At 42.0% G+C, this 21,281-nt stretch overlaps 2 protein-coding genes across 3 annotated transcripts; one reads left to right on the plus strand and one right to left on the minus strand.

Annotated features, from left to right (window-relative positions):
- Positions 1 to 2,052: 2,052 nt before the first annotated feature.
- pnocb (prepronociceptin b) lies at positions 2,053 to 12,780 on the plus strand. The gene is made up of 3 exons (XM_058379355.1): positions 2,053 to 2,176; positions 10,121 to 10,318; positions 11,206 to 12,780. Exons 2-3 carry the CDS (start codon positions 10,196 to 10,198, stop codon positions 11,824 to 11,826), a joined length of 744 nt encoding a protein of 247 aa, XP_058235338.1. The 5' UTR covers positions 2,053 to 2,176; positions 10,121 to 10,195; the 3' UTR covers positions 11,827 to 12,780.
- A 1,359-nt stretch (positions 12,781 to 14,139) lies between these two features.
- On the minus strand, positions 14,140 to 20,946 carry znf395b (zinc finger protein 395b). Of its 2 annotated transcripts, none has more exons than XM_058378491.1 (10): positions 20,855 to 20,946; positions 19,692 to 19,848; positions 19,419 to 19,579; positions 17,921 to 18,027; positions 17,501 to 17,709; positions 17,322 to 17,422; positions 16,780 to 17,005; positions 16,453 to 16,542; positions 15,423 to 15,541; positions 14,140 to 14,651 (listed from the first exon to the last, which is right to left on the minus strand). In XM_058378491.1, exons 2-10 carry the CDS (start codon positions 19,761 to 19,763, stop codon positions 14,540 to 14,542), a joined length of 1,197 nt encoding a protein of 398 aa, XP_058234474.1. In that variant the 5' UTR covers positions 19,764 to 19,848; positions 20,855 to 20,946; the 3' UTR covers positions 14,140 to 14,539. The 2 variants fall into 2 exon arrangements, with proteins under 2 accessions (XP_058234474.1, XP_058234472.1); XM_058378489.1 differs by lacking the exon at positions 20,855 to 20,946 and adding an exon at positions 20,071 to 20,399.
- Between the last annotated feature and the right edge of the window lie 335 nt (positions 20,947 to 21,281).

Raw genomic sequence — 21,281 nt, forward strand, 5'->3', positions numbered from 1 at the left:
TGATTAGACGACTGAGTCAGAGTTTCTCCAGGACAGCAGGTCTTGTGTGGTGTTCCCGGTATGCAGTGGTCAGTACCTTCCAAAAGAGCTCCAAAGAAAGAACAACTGGGACATGTGCAGTTTACTGAAAATTGCATGTATGATCCAGACTCAGCCGAGCGTAAGCTGAATAGAATATTCCGGTATATAGTGGAGTTTCAGTGTTGTTTCAATGACTGCAGGTTTTTCAGATCCTGTGGCTGCAAAATCAGCTCAAATCATGTCTCCTACACCATGATGGACATTTTGTATAAAGTTTTTTATGGTAATGAACAAGCTGTATTTGTTTAGTCTTTTTCTGACTGCGTTGTTATGAACATAGTAATTTAATGTGCCTACAGATGCCTGTGTTCTTGGCATTAAGCGGTCTGACCTTGTTGGGATGCCCACTCCTTGGGAGATTGGCAGATGTCTTGAAGGTTCTTCATTTGTAAGCAGTCCTTCTTACTTTAGAATTATAAGTTGTTTGGAGATCAACCTCATAACTCTTCTTAGCTTGATGGGCAGTAACAGGTGCTTCTCTGAGATCATGGCTGATGTTCTTTCTTCTTAGCATGATGGAGACACACACTTGAATGCTCCAGACTGACACCAAACTGCAGAATCTTCTGCTTTTTTATAACAACCATCTCATCCTTTTATATTATTGACATGTCTGGGCTAAGGGAGTCATTTTATCCTCATGTAAATAAAATCCCAACTGAACAGGCATACAATCACCCAAACCATGTGGCAAAATTATGGTCTAATCAGACCAAAGTAGCACCATTTGTACAGAATTCTAAAATATACTGCAAAATCAAGACAGCTCATTACCCAAAAAACAAAACAAAACACCTATGGGTCTGCTTCTCTTCAGCTGTGACTGGGGCTCATGTGAGGATCATGGATATCTCCAAATACCAGGATATTTTGCCACAGGAATCTGTTTCACCAGCAGGATAACGACTCGAAGCACGAATCCAAGTCAACAAAAGATCAGCTTCAGAAGAAGAAGAGCAATGTTTAGAAATGTGGCAGTGAGAGATCAGATCTAAATCCTATCCAAAACCCTGTGGAATGATATGAGGAGGAGTGTGTACCGGAGATCAACTCACGATCTGATAAATCTGGAGTATTTTTGCATGGAAGAGTCAAATGAAATCACCAACTCAAGATGTGTTAAGATGGTAGACTCTTTTAAAATGTTAGTTTAGCGATAATCCTGATCCCCCCCCCCCAAAAAAAAAATCTTTCTGCTTGTTTTTCTCACGTTAAAAGCGGAAAAGACCGGACAGGATTGATGTTCACATCACGAAACCCCTGCAGTGTTAACAGGGTTGTGTAGACGTTTTATATCCGCTGTACTTTCTACATCACATTGCTTGGTAACGGGTCACTGTTGACCTCGTGGGTATACCTTAAAAAAGAGACTGCTGCTACACACAGGTGCAGCACAGAATGAGGGTGTGGGTCCAGTCTGTGTCACGACCAACTGTCCACAAGGTGTAAAGGTGTCCACATGTTTAATACAGGGAGCGTCGGCCCTCTCACACAGTCTGATTGTCAATGAATACAAAAATACTGAACAGGAAACAGAAAAATAAGACAGAAAATCTTCACCAGTCCACTGAGATCGTTCTTTGCCTTTGGGAGCGTTTGTTTTTCTTCACGGATGCACCCTTTGGCTTCCAACGATCTTCCCTGGAATTGTCTTTGAATTGGATTTCATGCAAAAACGACACGTGTGTATTATCGCACCTATGCAGAGGACGTGTATTCATTTATTTTTAGCCCAAGCCCTCTTTCTGGAAGCTTAGAGGCAGAAGTGACGTTGTCATTGAAGGTGTATACGTCAGCGTCGACTAAGGGTTGCTAGTTCAAGTTATGCATGATTCCACACCTTAGTGTCTCCCTGTCTGTGGCGTGGAAAAGGCAAGAGGGTGTGTAGAGGGAAGGGGGATGGTGAGGAGGGGTTGGGTTGGGGGGGCGGGGGGGGGGGTGAACCAGAGGAAGGGGCGGGTTGTTATAAGAGAGGAGAGAGCGTGAAGGCGAGCAGTTGAACAAGGCTGCGGGTTGGACAACTGCTGCCTCGCTTGAAGAGTCAGTGTGTGTGTGTGAGCAAGTACACGACGACTTCCTCAGCACCGGAGCACAGGTAAGGCTTGGCACGTCCTTCTACTTCTTTTTTTTTCCTGTGTGTGTGTGTGTGTGTGTGTGAACAAGCTCTAAACAGGCTTTCCTTACTTAAGTACTTAGATATTATAATATTATAATACAGTTCTATATACAATAATTGTGTCCTCCGGGTGAGGTTGTACTGATCCTTTTCCTTTAGTTTACTCATCATCATCATCATCATCACCATCAAAGAAAAAGCATTGTAGTTAATATTTACAGACATGCTGAGTGTTTACGTCAAAGGAAATTCATTACCATTGCAGTGCTTTTTCAAATCCCATGAGACAATTTATAATGACTAAGCAGTTCAGAGAACCTGTTAGTTTTCTTATTAATTATCGCATTACATGCAGCCGGAAACATCAACTGATTGGTTGATATTACACTTCTGGGTGTACTGAGCACATCTTATACATGTATAATATTACTTACATGGATTTCATGGAGTTCACCAAAGCAGTTTAAACTTTTTTAGAAAGTTTCTTTTGGAATGGATAAAAAAAACATTACTGTAATTATGCAGCTTCCAAAAAACTTTGCTCTCTCCATGCACCGGTTTGATCGGACACCCTGGTCCAAGCGTCCATCTCAGACATCTTAGCGGTTTTGAAGATGCAGTTTAATGGCACTTGAATTTTTTTCCCCTCTCCAATCATGTCTAATTTTACAGACAGGTTTAGCGGTAAGTGCTCTGGTGCAGCGATGATTGATGGAACATGATGGGAAGCGCTTCAACTAAAATCATCACTGAATGTTTTCTGCAGCTCTTCCGTTTCCGTCCACGCGATTTGAGGATGATTTTCTCGGGTTTACGTCCCAGCAATTAACACGCTCCCTACCAAACGATTACAGGATCTTAGTCTTAATAAAATCAATCCAAAATAACGGCCACAGCTGTGTTGATGATCGTTCTTTTTAATTGCTAATTACATTTCAATCATTCATTACCTTTTTTCTCCACCATTTTTAGCATCATCAGAATTCCAATCACTGAAAGAGTCAGTCATTTGGATATCATGTTAAACCCCGCATCAGAGAACAGAAACTGCTTCCAATCTCAAATGGCCCGAAATATAGTGTACATTAAAGTTTGTTCGATCTTTTATCCTTGTTTTTCTGTCCTTCCCCCGACCGACGCACGCGGTGTTTTATTTTCCATTCGACTGAACCGAAACGCCCAGCTGTAATTTCTTCCCCATCAGAAGGCTAAGCATGCGTATCTTCTCCTGGCAATCACGTAGGCACAAGTCACACAGTCTCTTGTCTTTGTACTCCTAATTTTTGTGTCAAACATTTATTAAACGTCTCATCATGTGTCTGCGCGTGACTAGCCTGACGAGCACGATGAATCGCCTTCCCGTTAACCTTCACGTACGTACGTTTATCTGGATCTCATGGAAATGATTAGGAAGGAATGCTGAACACAGGTAAAAGGCTTTATTCTGAAAATGATTGAATAGCATCGCCTCGGTGTCTGATCCTGTTTTCCATTAGCCGCACACTTTCTTACAGTGATTGCTTTTAACATCTTATAATTGCTTACATCTGTCAGGAAATTAATGCTTGTGCTGCAAGGAAGTCACGCGCCATGTGAACCTGCTGGATTCGATGACTTTCCTCTTTCCTGCTCGTAATGAATTAAAACGTGTGTTTGTTAAAGCGTGAGTTTTAACATATGTGAATAACGTGAAAAGAAGCACCTGCACACAGCAGGAGGGAAATCTCTCCTTAGGCCAATTCAGAATGAACAAATCTTCACAATCAAAAGCTGTTAATGTCCCGGTGTGTCTGTAATCCCACATTCCCTGAGAATTTTAGCTTTGACATCACTGTCGCGTCTCTGACCCGAGGTTAGCTGCTTTATTTTTTTTTTTTCTTTCAGCTTTACACCCTCGTGTGTTTTTAAGAGCGTGTTCTACACTGAAGCATTTCAAATGTCATGTGCATTTGGATAGAAACTCCAGCAGCGGCGTCCGTTCGTTTCATTTCGCCTCAATTCACTCCTCCCTAATCACCATTTCAAAACCAGCAGTGATTTTTTTTCCCCCCTGACGACGTGACAGATCGAGTCCGTGTCCATTTTCCGCCCAAGTTTTAGCCGACGGAAAGGATGGTGCTAGTTTCATTGAGTTTGTAACAGTTTTTGTAAATGTCTTCATTCCCTAAGCATCCATTCACTGCCTTAGATGGCTTCTTTTTTACGATAAAGTCCCTCCTGGGCACTGGGTAATGCAATAATTGCTACTTTGCTAGTGGAGGCGGAGTGAAATCATCTCCACAGACGCTATACCTTTGGGCTATGGACGCATTGACAATTACAGTGACCGAGCTGAAAATGGTTATGACAGTGAGGGTACTGATGATTGGAAGATAATGGCATTGCGAAGGGCAAAATGAAATTGCAGAAAGATGCAAAACAGGTGGGCTATTACTTACTATTATGGAATGAACACAGAATGAAGTGTGTTTTAGTTCATATACGCGTGGGTGGTGGTGGTGGTGGAGGTGATGGTGGTGGGGACATGGACAATTCCAGAGCTACCATCGCTTCTGCGTCAGACGTCATAGTGAGGACATACAGGTCTGCTTATCAGTCCAGCCTGCAACACGCCTCAATCAGATCAGACGTTTAGATGGATTGTAGCCCCGGGACAGAAAAAATGGAAGGAGGTGTTTACCTTGGTGTTGATAGCATCAGGTAGCTCCTCCATGGGAGAAGGAGAGCGGATTGCTTTAATCCGATTAAAATTGCCTCAGATTTATCATTTCACAGCTTTTCCCCGAGGGAGTGTGAATGGAGACTAGCAATCTCTCAGCTGCAGCATTCCTCAGCACCATACACACACATACACACATACAACACACTACTACATACACACACACACACATACAACACACTACTACATACACACACACACACACACACATACAACACACTACTACATACACACACACACATACAACACACTACTACATATATACACACACACACACACACACACAACACACTACTACATACACACACACACACACAACACACTACTACATACACACACACACACACACACAACACACTAATACACACTCAACACACACAACACACTACTACACACACACACACACACACACATACAACACACTACTACATACACACACACACACACACACACATACAACACACTACTACATACACACACACACACACACATACAACACAACACACTACTACATACACACACACACACACATACAACACACTACTACATACACACACACACACACACATACAACACACTACTACATACACACACACACATACAACACACTACTACATACACACACACACACACACATACAACACAACACACTACTACATACACACACACACACATACAACACACTACTACATACACACACACACATACAACACACTACTACATACACACACATACAACACAACACACTACTACATACACACACACACACACACACACAACACACTACTACATACACACACATACAACACACTTCTACATACACACACACACACAATACTCCATACACACACATACAACACACTACTACATACACACACACATACACACTACTCCATACACACACATTCAACACACCACTACATACACACACATACAACACACACATTCAACACACCACTACATACACACACATACAACACACTACTACATACACACACACACACATTCAACACACTACTACATACACACACACATACACACACATTCAACACACCGCTACATACACACACATTCAACACACACATTCAACACACCACTACATACACAGACATTCAACACACTACTACATACACACACACATACATACACACACATTCAACACACCACTACATACACACACATTCAACACACCACTACATACACACACATTCAACACACCACTACATACACACACATTCAACACACCACTACATACACACACATTCAACACACCACTACATACACACACATACAACACACACATTCAACACACCACTACATACACACACATTCAACACACCACTACATACACACACATTCAACACACTACTACATACACACACATTCAACACACTACTCTATACACACACACACACAAACACACACACAAACACACACTGAACACACCACTACACACACACACACAAACACACACACACATTCAACACACCACTCCACTAATGAAGGACGGTGAAAACCCACAGAGATCTCACACTAAAATATAAAAATATAGCACTGAGGTCCGTTACTGACCTGTAGTAAGTGTCTGGACTGTATCCTGATGGACATGTGGAAAAAACTCATAACCTGAAGGTGTGCTGTGGTATCTGGCACCTTTAAGTCCTGTAAGTTGCGAGGTGGGGCCTCCATGGATCGGACTTGTTTGTCCAGTACATCCCACAGATGCTCAAGTGGATTTACATCTGGAGAATTTGGAGGTGGAGTCAACACCACAAATTTGTTGTTGTGGTCATCAAACCATTCCTGAAGTATTTTTCTTTGTGTCACGGTGCATTATCCTGCTGAAAGAGACCACAGGCATCAGGGAATACTGTTTCAATGAAAGAGTGTACATGGTCTGTAACAATGCTTAGGTAGGTGGTACGTGTCACAGTACCATCCACATGGATGGCAGGACCCAAGGTTTCCCAGCAGAACATTGCCCAAAGCTGGACACTGCCTCCGCCGGCTCGCCTTCTTCCCATAGTGCACCCTGGTGCCATGTGTTCCCCAGGTAAGAGACGCACACGCACCCGGCCATCCACATGATGTAAAAGGAAACGTGATTCATCAGACCAGGCCACCTTCTTCCATTGCTCCGTGGTCCAGTTCTGATGCTCACGTGCCTATTGTTGGCACTTTCAGTGGTGCACAGGGGTCAGCATGGGCACCCTGACTGGTCTGCATCCCCAGACACAACAAACTGTGATGCACTGTGTATTCTGACCCCTTTCTATCAGAACCAGCATTAACTTCTTCAGCAATTTGAGCAACAGTAGCTCGTATGTTGGATCGGATCACACGGGCCAGCCTTCGCTCCCCCACATGCATCAATGAGCCTTGACCTCCCATGACCCTGTCTCCGATTCTAGAAAGAATAATAATCACTCTTTATTTTATTTTATTTTATCATTTTTCTTTTTTTCCTTCTTATCCTGATGCTTTGGCAATATTGTACACCATCAATCACGCTGTACTTTAAAATTGAAAATCGAAGAATTTGCTAATAGAAAAAGAACTGTTAAACCTTCAAATGAGTTAAAATTACTCAGAATAGATTTAATAATCTTATATTCGGTTTATTGTAACCTTATAATAGGAAACACTAGATAAACACGACTATATTCATGATATTCTCACTGTTTGCTTGAATAAATAAAACACACACAGATACTTTTTTTCTGATAGCCACCTTCTATCGAGATTATTTAATCAGCTCACGGTTAAATTTCTGATCAAAAAGTCAAACCCCATCACCTCTGAGCTGTCACTGCTGAGCCATTCCCATAACCCTCTGCTTCCTAACAAGCTGAGAGATGCGGAAAAAGAATTTCACTATGCTGTAATGTGACAAATAAAGGCTTTGTCTCCTAATAACTGTAGTATGAATGGGTTATTAGAACATAAATAAATATAAAAAAGAATAATAAAGACATGAAAGTAGTCGAGAACTGAGAGAAAAGCTTAGGATGTAATCACGGGTCTCTCACAGCCGGCTTTTAATTTCCTCTATTATCTCTTAAAAAGAACCTTTTTCGATAAAAGATTATAGAGAGGGAGATAATTAAAACAAAATAAAAGACTCTCCAGCATGTAACTTTCTGAAAATTAATTGAGCTGCATTAATAGTGTGTGAGGTTAAATTGAGTGAAAAATGTTTCTGATCGTTCTCTGGCTGGAAAAAGAGAAAATGTCCTCACCGCTCCTGCGCTACACTACTGCCCTGTAATTACTGCTTCAATTTTTGTTCACTAAACAAAAAGTTTAAGAAGAAAAAAGGACCGTAAATTCCCTGTCTTTCTTCTAAAAATCCGACTTCATTCCAGTTCGGAGGCTGATTTTTGGTTAAAGGTTCGAGTGTGTGAGGCCGTAATCTCATCGTGACTAATGTGTGCTGGCAGAGTGAGTCAGAGTCCTCGTTGCTCCCAGTCTCTCTCTCTCTCTCTCTCTCGCTCTCTCTCATTTCCTCTTCATTATGCCATACATGCTAATTCAGACATCAATTAAGGCCTATGATGAGTTTCGCTAATGAACTTTAGATCGGGGGGAAAAACAGATGGTGAATGTTTAATTTTGCCTTCCATAAAATAATGTTCTTTGCAAAAAAAATAATTAGCATGTGCTACAGGGTTAAAAACAAAAAGAGTCCTGAGTGATCATTTCATCATGATTATAGATACGAAGCGGGCCAGGAAGGTATGCATTTGAAGCTTAAACTGTATATCCTCTACATATAAAGCTTAGAAACTCTTCATATAAACCTTAAACTTTCTATACTCTACACATCAAATGTCCTTCTATCGCTTTTGTCACACTTTGTCCTTGAGCAAGACACGTCATTGAGAACTCATCTGCCCCGGGCTGGAGATATGCACAATTAAATGGCATATGGCATAAAATTTCCTCTTGCATGCCTCATTTGGTCACGTTTGGCCTCAGTGGCAGAGCTGTGGCTGTGGTTGTGGTAGATCATTGAAAATAAATAGCAGTATGTAGGTTAGAAGAGAAGTAAATACTTTTTAACACAACGCTGGAGTGTATTCAAGCTAGAGAGTGACCATGTTTCCAAAACCACTCTAAGAATATACTGAATTGATATTAATGTAAACGCTTTATTATACTGGATTAAAACCTTTCCTTGACATTAAAGCTGCTATGATATTTATTTCTTTAACAGAAGTGAGCCTCTTCTGTCTTCCTGACTCTGCTGCTGCTGTTGTGCTTCAGTATCAGCGAGAGCTTTTGAGCAGATACCATCAAAAAAACCATGAAATTGGGTGCAACAGTTATCGCAGTGTGAAATTATCCTGCTTTTCCCCTTTAACTCCAAAATGAATCCGAATGCAAGCGTCAGAGGTCTGAAGTGTAGACTACTGGGTTTATAGTAAATTTCAGATGGTTAAACAATGTACACTGTCAGAAAAAAGGGTACGGCGGAGGTACAATTCCGTTCCATGGGGAACAAAAAAATATAATGGTACCTTTAAAGGTACACAATAGGGTACAATTATGTTCCCAAAACGAGTTAGAAAGGTACAACTAGAGGTAGACACCCCAGCGATGGCCACTCGTACCTTAAAAGGTACAGTTTCTACCTTTCTTTCGGAGAGTGCATAATAAATACGTTTATTTCATACATCACAGGAGTGATTCTGTTGCAGCGTAGTGAGAAGGAAACATCAATTAATCATCCATGAGCAGGATATTATCACTCAGTCCACGCTCACGTTACCTGTGTGGGAGAAACTCTAACATGAGTCTGCATTATTTATTATTATTTAACCCACAACGTCTCTCTAATATTTTAAAATGCCTTATGTTTTGTCTGTGCATTATTATTATTATTATTATTATTATTATTAAAAATAAGTGATTTTGATGAAAGCAGATGCTTCCAGTATTGTCAGAAAAAGGCGAATAATAAATAAAATGTTCACAGCATTTGATTCTAGATAGGAATGAGATTAAAATCAGATTTTTGTTTTTTTTATATTTTTGTAACTGTTTTTATTTTAAAGGATCTTGTGGTATACTGTATATGTGTATATGTAGAAATATTTGTAATAATGGATTTGGTATTTATTAGCCTAGTGATTTTTATGAACACAATTAGGTTCTTATTCACTTATTTTTGACTCACATTTACATTTCTATTTTCTACCTAGCGAATCCTGTGACCTTTTACCCCGCGCTCCAGCTCAAAACTCCACTCCAGGGGTTTTTTCCGTGAAGAAGAAGCCATGAAGACGCCACTTTGGGTCCTTCTGTTGTTGAGTTTGTGTGTCCCGAGTCGCAGCGACTGCCAGGGCGATTGTTTAACCTGCGCACTTCTCCTGCCTCCACAGCAAACGTTCAACACCCTTGTGAGTGATCAGTTATTCTCTCTCTCTCTCTCTCACACACACACACACACACACACACTCACTCTCTCACACACACACTCTCTCTCTCACACACACACACACATTTTACACATCTATGCATCAAGCCAAAAATGTCCTTTGCTTTGTTATTCAACAAAATCCCGTAGCTGCTTTTTAATGTCATGGCACTTGCTCCTTAATCAAATTCCTAATGGGTTTGAAGATGCAAAAAGCTGTGCCCGAGTCAATTTACTTAATCTATGCACATAATTGGTTGGAGAAGTCTGAAGTCTGCCACTTATGTGGATGGCATTTTTACTGAGTGGCTACATGGATTCTCAAGGGCCTTTGAGGCTGGGAAGCGCTCACCTTATCATTCTTTCATTTTCAGCCACACACACACACACACACACACACACACACAGACCGTCCTGCCATTATGAATACTAACTGATATACGTGCTCTCTCATCCGTATGTTCTGCATGTACGACTTCTTCTATCCATCACACACATCCCACAGAGCCTGTATTTTATTTACAGTGGGTAATTAATTACCACAAAGACACACACACACTAGTCAGATCTTTCTGAGCTGTTTTTTTATAGCCTTTCCCTCTACAAGTGACGTTTTCCATTTCTTAACTAGAGCCTCATTTGTCACATTAGAACCCTTTCCTACACCCACGAGCAGTGACACAGCCTCTATATGGAGTGATAAGGTATCAGAGTCCGGCTAATGATCAGGGCCAAATCGAGGGTTTGTTCTCCGGACCTTTCCGTTCTTTATATCTGCACTAATAAGGCTATTCCGGTAATGTCTCATTTGTGTAACTCAGCCGTGACGTGAACGAGTCGTGATGTGATGTGATGTGATATTTTCGGCAGGTGTGTTTGCTGGAATGTGAGGCGCAGGCGTTCCCCGCTCAAACCTGGGATCTCTGCTACCAAGTTGTGGGTGCGAACCCAGCCTCACTGCCGTCACACGACTTCTCAAAGCGTACCGAAGACGAAGAAAAGCCTCTGGCCGTAGTGAAGATGGAGGATGAAGGCGTGGAATACTCGGAAGCTCTGGAGCGATTCCGTCACATGGCTCAGGCGCTCAGCAGTCACGAACCTTCTGAGGAGGCACAAAAATCAGATCAGTTTGCAGAAAACTATGACCTGGGGCTCGACTCCGGTATGGAGGACGAGGAGGAGCAAGACCGAGTTGACAAGAGAGAAGAGCGGGACCAAGATAGCGATGACGACAATCTCAATCTGTCTAAACGCTTTGGTGGCTTTATGAAGGGCCGTCACGGCTTCCGTAAGCTGGTGAGCTCTGGGAGACCCCTGCAGAAGCGCTACGGTGGCTTCATCGGGATCCGCAAGTCGGCCCGCAAGTGGAACAACCAGAAGCGTGTGAGCCAGCTGTTGAGGCAGTACCTGAGTCTCACCGCACGCACGGGCCGCTCAGGCCACTTCGCTAACCTGTCTGCAGCCGGGGTCCGACAAAAGAACGAGGTTTAACCACCCTACAGTAGGTGCTGATCTCTCCTCTTACCTCCATCATGTACCACATCCAAGACGAGCTAAAAGATATTAACAAGATTGCATTGATATCCAATGAGGAATGTTATTAATTTTTATTTATTTTTTTGGTTGTTGTTTGTTTCCACTCTCGATATTTCGAGCTCATTGTGCTCACTCATCAGTAATCAGCAGGCTGTTGCTCTCCAGTTTCAGCTGCTGGCTGAGTTTGAGTTTTAACCTTGGCAGAAAATAAAAGCGATGCACTGAAACTTACACTGAGCATGTCCATCAGTATCGGCTCTGGACGTAGGAGGAATCGCAGAGCACCGTGGTCGTTTGTCTGTCCTTTAAAGTTGAATGTCATGAAGGGAAAAAAGCACTTTATCTATTGTATCGTTCGATTCTTGCACACCGTGGGTCACACTTCATCTGAAAACGAGGAATGATTGAGGATGGATTTTTAATTGTATTTATTTATTTATTTATCCACAAGTACCCTATTTTTGATTTAAGTCTTGTAGCACTACAAGGTCACTACTCACCAAGGACTTTTGGGGTTGTCTGCTGAAATCTAAATGGATCCTAATCATCATATACACCACACAGGGGTCATGTGTAACAAACTCCGCAGAAAGAAAAAATCTGAATCTGAAACAAAAAATAAACCAAATCAGTAGAATCATTTAACTGTACAATGTTAGCAGGTGGAGAAATTCAGCTTAACTCCTTCCTGCTGCTGTTACAGCGAGCCCAAAGGCGTAATCAAGTATTAGACAAGTTCTTACACACCTGAGAGGTTTATAAACACCTGTTAAACACCGTGTGTTGATTAAGGAGCCATTTTAGACGCAACACCATCTGGAATATGAATCTCCTGACTCTAGTAGAACTGACATTAAATTCCATGGCGTAATACTGCCCTCTAGCGCGCGCGCGCGCACACACACGCACACGTGTGTATATATATATATATATATATATATATACATATATATATACATATATATATATATATATATATATATATATATATATATATATATATATATAAGTATATATATATATATATATACATATATATATATATATATATATATATATACATATATATATACATATATATATATATATATATATATATATATATATATATATATATATATATATATATATATATATATACACGCCCACGCACGCGCGCACATTATATACGCCCGCACGCACACACACCCACTCAAATATATACGCCCACGCACACGCGAACACACACTCAAATATATACGCCCACGCACGCGCGAACACACACTCAAATATATACGCACGCACGCGCACAAACACACACACACACTCAAATATATACTCCCACGCACGCACGCCCCCACACACACACTTATATATATATATATATATATATAGAGGCACGCACACGCACGCAACACAAACATACATACATACGCGCACGCGCACTTTGATTTTAAATACAAGCGAGTCCTGATCCAGATCAATTTTTGTGAGTTTCACCCTCATCATGAATAAAAGAGCCACAGCATGACCTCTGAGGAGAATTAAAGCCCTGAGCGGAGTCCATGACCATGAGTCCATTAGAAAATCAATCTCAAAGCAACGATTAAGAGATGAAATGCCTTCTCCACACCAGTACACTAATATTCAGCTGGAATTATTTAACCAATTATATTTTCCCCCATACAAGTATTCCTTTTAAAAAAACCGAAAAGAAAAATATTATTATTATAATGTCTGGGAAAGTGGTCAAGAGAGAAAAAACAACAACAACAACAACAACAGAAGGAACCTGGTGTAGAGGTGTAGTGTCCAGGACAGTGTTCTTCCTTTCTGTCACTTTTGGCTTTGTGGAAAATGTATATACTTCAAAACACACGACATCACAGCTTTCAGGAATATCATTATTTTCTTTTTCCAAAGTGATTTTATTCTTTGTCCAAGTTGTACATAAAATGCACATAAAATATCAATAAAATAGTTTACTATTTCTCTTGTGCGTTGTCATGGCAACCCTCAGCTTTTTTTTCTCCCCCCCCCCATTGTGCATACTGTATAAAGTGTGTTTTCATCATCTGGAACACTTCGGGGGTAACAACAACAACAACAAAAAACATTAATACTGTTCCACAGCATGAGAAGGGGCTTGCTATAGCACTTTGGTAATCACTCAGAAGGTTCTAGCTGCTCACCGCTTGCATATGACATTACCTATATCACTATAGCTTCATGTGTGGCTTTGACTCCATTAGGAAGTGATGTCATATGAGCCAAACACAACGCTGAAGAAAAAAAATCCAGAGAAACACAATGAACTTCAATGTTGCTAGTGCACAGTTCAGGATATAAAAACAGCAATAGAAAAAATACCAAAAGTGACATTTACGACTTAAATAATCTCAAAAGCGTTCGAAGTGCACGTCTGCGGAGGAATGAAAGAAAAAAAGAAAAAAGAAAAGAAAGGGATGGAGACTGAACCACGTCACACCGTCTCCTCACCAGAGCTCACGTCACAGATCTGTCACAGGATCCTAAAAAATATCTATCTGGAAAACGGCTAGAAAAGGTAAAAAACAAAAAAATGTCTCTTCTCTCGGGTCTCTACAGTGCCAGGAGTCGTCCAGTAAAATAGAAAGGAAAGAAAGAAAGGAAAAGGAAAGACTGAGATTCTCTCTTTTTTGCTTTTTTTTCAGTCAGGGAAGCGCTGACAGGCTTTCTTCCAGCGACAGGCGGTGCACCACTGATCCCGTCGCTCCACTCCGTATACCTTGCGGCACTTTTTGGCCTCGCCTCGACCTTTCCTGAACGGACACACAGACGGGGAACGTATTAAACCATTAAAATATTATAACCTCAGACAGGAAATTTGCTGAAATGACATCACGGCTGGTCCGATCTGAGGCGTCTTTATGAAAGTTCTGCTGTGGCAAACACTGGAGTCATGGATGCAGTGATTCTTTATTGAGGTTAAGAGTTATGCACAACGGCTATAAGACAGGAAGATGGCTGGATTTGCCTTGATAGAATGTTTTTTAACTAGTAAACTAGTAATAGTTACACTGATGAGCCATAACATTATGACTGCTGAGAGGTGCCGTGAATAAGACTCCTCATCATGGCACCTGTTAGTGGGTGGGATATATTAGGTAGCAAGTGAACATTTTGTCCTCAAAGTTGATGTTAGAAGCAGGAAAAATGGACAAGCGTAAGGATTTAAGGGCCAAAATCGGATGGCGGATAGACCACTGGATCAGAGCATCTCCAAAACTCTTGTGGGGTGTTCCCGGTCTGCAGTGGTCAGTATCTATCAGAAGTATCCTATTAGTCCTGTAAGTATCGTTTAAGTCTCATGGAGGCCCCACCTCACAACTTACAGGACTTAAAGGATCTGCTGCTAACATCTTGGTGCCAGATCCCACAGCACACCTTCAGGGATCTAGTGGAGTCCATGCCTCAACAGTTCAGGGCTTTTTTGGCAGCAAAAGGGGGACCAACACAATATTAGGCAGGTGGTCTTAATGTTATGCCTGATTGGTGTACGCTAACACTATTTCAAAGTGAGGAGCACAAACCGGGTGGAGCAGTGGCCTCTGGATGGTGACGCGCTGATGGTGTGTGATCTGTTAGGAACGTTGTTCCGCTGTAGCCACTGCTCACCGACGCTGACGGAGCGGCTCCGTGACACGCTGATCTGAGAGAGAAAAAGAAAAAGTAAAAAAAAATGACAAACCCTGCAGCAGTAATCACTTCGACTGAGCAGGTTGAGTTCATTTCCATTTCTTTCATCACTTCCCAGAATAACTAACCGACACGCACTGGCTTATCGACACGCCGCACTGATTTCACATGTAACACACGAGTGACGTTAAAAAAAATATAAACTGAGACTATGACGATCCTCGTGCGGGTTATGTTTCGCTGACTGACCGCCACGTCGTTGGAAATGTGATAAATGAATGTCATGAACACGACAGAAACAAGGAGATCATTTAATCATTTATTCAGCTTTATCCAGTCAGATTTGGGGTGAATCTCCATGACTATGCTTCTTACACACTCGTTCAAGAGCGGTCTTTATCTCTACCTGTCTTTTCAGGAGGACACCAGGGAATCTGAAGGAAACTGCAAGACGCAGGAGAATACAGGAAACTCCGGTAGCAACCGAAATCGATCCCTAGACCACAGAGCCGTTTGGCATAAACACTTCCTGTTGATATCTGGCGCTGTGCCACTTTCTGATATCAACAAGGAAAATGAATGACTTGTGCAGACTTGTGTTTGAGGAACAGCTGCACTGACTCTCACCTTAACTACACAGATTCCTCCTTCACTTTTAATATCATGATACGAGAACACACTGATGTCCAGATCCACTTTATATTACATATATTTTTGTAAATAGAATGTTTTTCGAAATTTTCTGAAGTCCACTATGTAATGGTTGACTCCCACGCTGGTGCTTCTGCTCCACAGTGACATTTCATGAGCTCCAATCCATTAAAAACACACAGCAGCACTTATGAATGACCTTCAACCTCAGCTAAAGTACCGCTAGCTTGTTCTCTAGATGTCTAAGTAGGCTAGAGTACACTGAAGAGCTACCTGAGGTCTCAGCTGGAGTCCAGCTGAAGTCCAGTCACAGGAGGAAGGAGAGTCTGGGGACTTGGTCGTCTCAATGGGTGCACAAGGGGCCTGGAAACATTTATTGTAGAAAATGAGAAATAAGCTCCAAAAAAGTAAACATTGAGAGCCCTTAATCTTGGGGATTCTGTGTGGAATCTAACAGGATGTACACTAACAGAGATGACAAGGCTACATGCGGGATTATTCCTGTACTCAGAATCGTTCTATTTGCTCTATATAGAGTTACAGATGTAGAAAAATGAAAATGCTTTGTTTCTTCTAAAACTTAAGCTCTACACGTGTCACCTGGTAGAGATGTTCCGTGTGTATCTGCCACACACTGCTGGGAGCGGATTGGCTGAAGGCACTGGAGGAGGGCGGGGCTTCTCGGGAAGTGGGCTGGCTGTGGGTGGAGCTACATGAGGACCAGGGCCCACTGGTGAACGACAGAGAAGGAGACGTCGGTTCCTCTTCCTCTGAGGAGACTTCGGTGTAATAGAAATCTTCTTCTCTGTGAGATTGTTCTGCACCTCTGAGGACGAGGAAAACAAATCACTGTGTATTATATTTATTCAACTAAACATTTGTAGGTCCAGTTACATCACATTACTTTTTAACAAATGTCTGGATATGGAACTAACACAAGAGAATCATGAGTACAGATAACGTTTAATCATTAAAGTAAAGAGAGAGAGAGAGAGTTAATGCCTGGAGTGTTCATTAATCGTTTCTCTTTGTTCCTTCTTTCTATATATTTAAGAACATCCCAACAATCAAATCATCATAAATGATAAATAAAATAGATCTAGATCCAGACCGGATCTATAGACTTGATGAGAAAAGCTCACCCGAGATGGAGGATGCGAATGTGACGCTTCATCCCGACACGTGACGTGAGCACTTTTCCGCAGCTCGGCCACAAACACCTGTATGCTCCCCTGCTCCAACTCTGTCAGCGAGGGAGAAAAGGACCTGAGGCAACCTATAATTTGATGCAAACATTTCTCACAATTGTCCTCTCTCTCACCTTGCACCACCGGTTCTCCGGCTCGTCACGTGCCCCCGGGTCTGGCTCCACGCGCAGCCCCTCGTCTCCCAGCTGCCCCATGCTGCTGTCTGTCTCGGTGACGGACGGTGAGGGAGCAGGACTGACGCTGCCATGCTCCCAGCTCCAGTAACCGCTGCTGCCACTGTCCGACAGTTCTCCTCCACCACACTCCATATCCAGTGGACCATCTAGAAGGAACGTACAGAGAGATTGAGGCTGAGCAGATCATGAAAGACCTCTGTGTCATTTCCACTGTAAACTGCACCATATACTGTGCTGGGTCGCACTGCCACATTTCTCTTAGATCAATATTTATATACATTCATCAACATCCCAACAATCAATTCATTATAAATGCTGAATAAAAATAATCAAATATCTTCTTTTATTTTTATTTACGTGGCAATGCGTCTCTCTGTGTGGGGCTCTGGATCACTGGACTGCAGGACAGACTGGTGAGGACCATCGCAGCCATGATCTCATCCATTTCTACTGATTCAGGACTCCTGCAACCAAGTCATTACAACACGAGAGCAATAAAGAGATATCAATAAATAATTAGATCTATAAACAGATGTGAGACAGAATTTGAAAAGCATGCATGAGGTGTAGCACAATTTATCTAACATGAAATATAATAATAATGGTTTAATTATCTCACACCACAGTGCTGCTGTATTATCGATTATCATCGTTTCTATGGTAACGTCTCATCCATATGGTGAACCTATGCTCAACATAACCTAAAGACTAATAATCAACAGATCAAAAACATGTTACTTAACAAAGATCAGTAAAATAATGAAGATTTTGAAACTGTTTAAACATTTTAGGGAAAGGAATCTTGGGAGTCTCAGGTGCTTGTCTGTCTCTAAAAACTTCAAGAGAAAAAGAAACAAGTGAAGGTGTAGTAGTAGGACGTGACCTGTCTCGTGAATGTTCCACAATTTTATACTGCAGTGGTGTAACATGTTGGTCTTTAATCGATTAAAAAATATAATAGTTGACAAACTGCTGTGGTATAAGAGAAATAAAACACTTTTGCTTGGCATCACAGCACCCTCTTATTTAACAGTGTTTTGGATTGTGAAGTTTCTGTAAAACAGGATACATCAATCAGGTAAAAACACAGAAGGAGGATATTTTTGTGCCCATGTGAGCAACTAGAAGGTCACACAGGATGCGTCTCAATCAGCTTCATAGCTCAGTGGTCAGGGCACTGATCAGGAAGTCTTTCATTTTAAGGGCTGTTCTCTAGTACACTGGAACATTTGCTCCCTAAAAAATTCCCACAATGCACAGCAAAAACCAGGGAACATCCACTGCTCACTATGTTCTTTTACTGGAAATGACATCAGAATTTCGTGAAGCAGCTTAGCTGGAAAAATATGATGATAGGACGAACCAAACTTCATCTACAAATGTAAGTTCTGTTTGTTGTTGCTCTCAAATGACAAAAAAACCTTTATTTGACCGTTTATTCAAGTCTAATGACTTTTAACTGACAACACATTGATATGACATAAAAGTGATATATCTGGCATGTCTTTACAGTCACCGATAAAGAAATTGGCACGGCGTCGGATATTCAGTCATCAGTGTCCCAGTGTGTAGTGAGTCAGAGTCCTTATACCAGAGCCCCAACTCTGCACACCAGCTCCTGAGTCACTGACTCGAGAGCAGATTGAGACACACCCACATATGATATCTTGAACAAATGTACTTTCTCGCCTTCCAAATCTACTGTGGAACACGGGAAAATACTGAACAGGACAATGCAGACACAACATGGAGTGGAGCATTCACAGTGTGTGTAGGAGGATTTATTAGGTTTTGTGTTAACACAGAACATATAAAAACCAGTAAGATATAAACCAGTTCGGATGCTGAAAGTTACCGGTATGGCAGGTGGACATTGGAAGACTGTAAGGAAAGGACGGTGTTTGTTTGCTCCAAATTGGCAGGCCACGCTTCCCCAAAACCCGCCGAGAAGGACCGTAAGACGGAGTTGGGCCTGTGTTTCTGTGCGTCTGCTTTCTCCTGAACACAGTGTCTGACCTGCAGAGAGTCGAATGAGATCTGTTTTGCCGTGGGGTCCCAAATTAGGACACAGCAAATGCCATCATGACCGAATCGGTGATAGTGTTATGGTTGGAACGCTGATATGTACCAAGCCGTCCTTTTTTCGCCCTGTTGCCGACTGCATGGCCCCGGGTCCTGCCTGGGACTTCACAGCTGCCATGTTGTGCCCTACCCTCCCTCTGTCTCTCTCTCTCTCTCTCTTCCAACGGGCCGGACCAAACAGTAGGCTCAAGCACTCAAAAAATCTGAAACCAGAGAAGTATTATAATGCATGTTATACATGCTGAGACACAAAATGGCTGATAATAAGATAGACTCATCACAATCATTGGTAGTCTACATGACCAAACAAAAAAGCTCACAGTAACAGTATGCCATGCTGTAATGCTCTAAAGCCTTTGGTACAGTTCTGCATCTGATACAAGGACACATGTAAGCTTTGTTAAATAGGAAGGATTCACCCAAACCTGCATGTATTAAATCCGTAAAGGTCTTTGTGTTATAAAAAGAGACAACTCTAGGTCTTCACAAACTGCACTGGACTATTTTTTAGGGCAACACACCCCCTCAGTGAGCCTCTGATGGACTCAGGCTTCGGCTCGAGAGAAGAACCGAACAGACACCGGATCAGACTCACACCTCCACGTCGATTTAAAAAAAAAAAAAACTAAACCGAAACTAAACCGACTTCATTCTCCTCGGACCTTCGCGTCGTCCGGCATGTGACGTCACGCGGCCGTTTCAGCACCGACTCCACGCGCCGATTCCGCGGATTCCCACTCCACGCTTTCCCGCGAGCCGCTATCTAAACGGGCGTTTTTTTACACCGACCCCGTAAACAACCCGCCCACTGTGGGCGTGTCCCGCGCGCTGATTGGTCGAGCGGCTTTCCCCACGCGTGCACGCCCTCGCTTATCAACGTGTCCAGACACGAGTTTGAGCCTGGGCTCTGTGTTGATGTGTGTAGAGCCGAGAATTCAATTAAAGCGTGCACTAAATGAACATCATTAACACACACACACACACCCACCAACTGCACTGACCACACCATTTACACCAGGGTACATGTGTGAGTGAGAGGAAATAATTATTCATCTCTGACCAGAGAGAAGTGTACTAGAGGATTAAAGCTCTGACCTCTCTACATTAAAACACAGCGCGTGCACGTCACACAGAAATGCAAAATCATTAATTAAGTAATTGAATTATTATAAAACTAATATACACACCAATTAAAGGCGTTTATTTTACCTGGAATGGGTTTTCTCCGGTAGAGGAGCCACTGTGGCTCCTCGGGAGCGCGCTTCTCTCTACACAAGGCGGTGTGTGTGTGTGTGTGTGTATGTGGTCAGCAGTGCCGCTATGACAGCTGGGTATGTTTTACACGCCTTGTATTATTCTGCTACGTGTCCTTTTATCTTCAGCGAAAGATTTTTGTTTGTTTGTTTTTATTATTATTTTTGTTTGTTAATTTTTAATACCCACCCCTGGTTATCAGCACATCTGGGGCTCACTCTGCCTTGGTGAGTTTGTTTCAGTGTACTCTGTCACAGACTAAATCTCTGCAGTTATCTCGGAAGAAGATTAAAAGGACATTAATGTTAATTCTAACACATTTATCACAAGAAAAAACTTTTTAAATATAATATTTAGTTATATCCAGTTCACATATAAATGT

The sequence above is a fragment of the Hemibagrus wyckioides genome, linkage group LG25 (assembly GCF_019097595.1).
Source record: "Hemibagrus wyckioides isolate EC202008001 linkage group LG25, SWU_Hwy_1.0, whole genome shotgun sequence".
Taxonomy (NCBI): Eukaryota; Metazoa; Chordata; class Actinopteri; order Siluriformes; family Bagridae; genus Hemibagrus; species Hemibagrus wyckioides.

What these genes read in the sequence shown, in the direction of transcription:
- znf395b (XM_058378491.1), bottom strand. Translation starts at nt 19,763, where the DNA reads ATGGCAGCTGTGAAGTCCCAGGCAGGACCCGGGGCCATGCAGTCGGCA. An exon ending in ACACGGAACATCTCTACCAG is followed by an intron (nt 16,543 to 16,779) that starts GTGACACGTGTA and finishes AAATGTTTCCAG; the next exon opens with GCCCCTTGTGCACCCATTGA. An exon ending in GACTCCAGCTGAGACCTCAG is followed by an intron (nt 15,542 to 16,452) that starts GTAGCTCTTCAG and finishes TTTCTCTCTCAG; the next exon opens with ATCAGCGTGTCACGGAGCCG.
- pnocb (XM_058379355.1), top strand. Translation starts at nt 10,196, where the DNA reads ATGAAGACGCCACTTTGGGTCCTTCTGTTGTTGAGTTTGTGTGTCCCG. An exon ending in AGCAAACGTTCAACACCCTT is followed by an intron (nt 10,319 to 11,205) that starts GTGAGTGATCAG and finishes TATTTTCGGCAG; the next exon opens with GTGTGTTTGCTGGAATGTGA.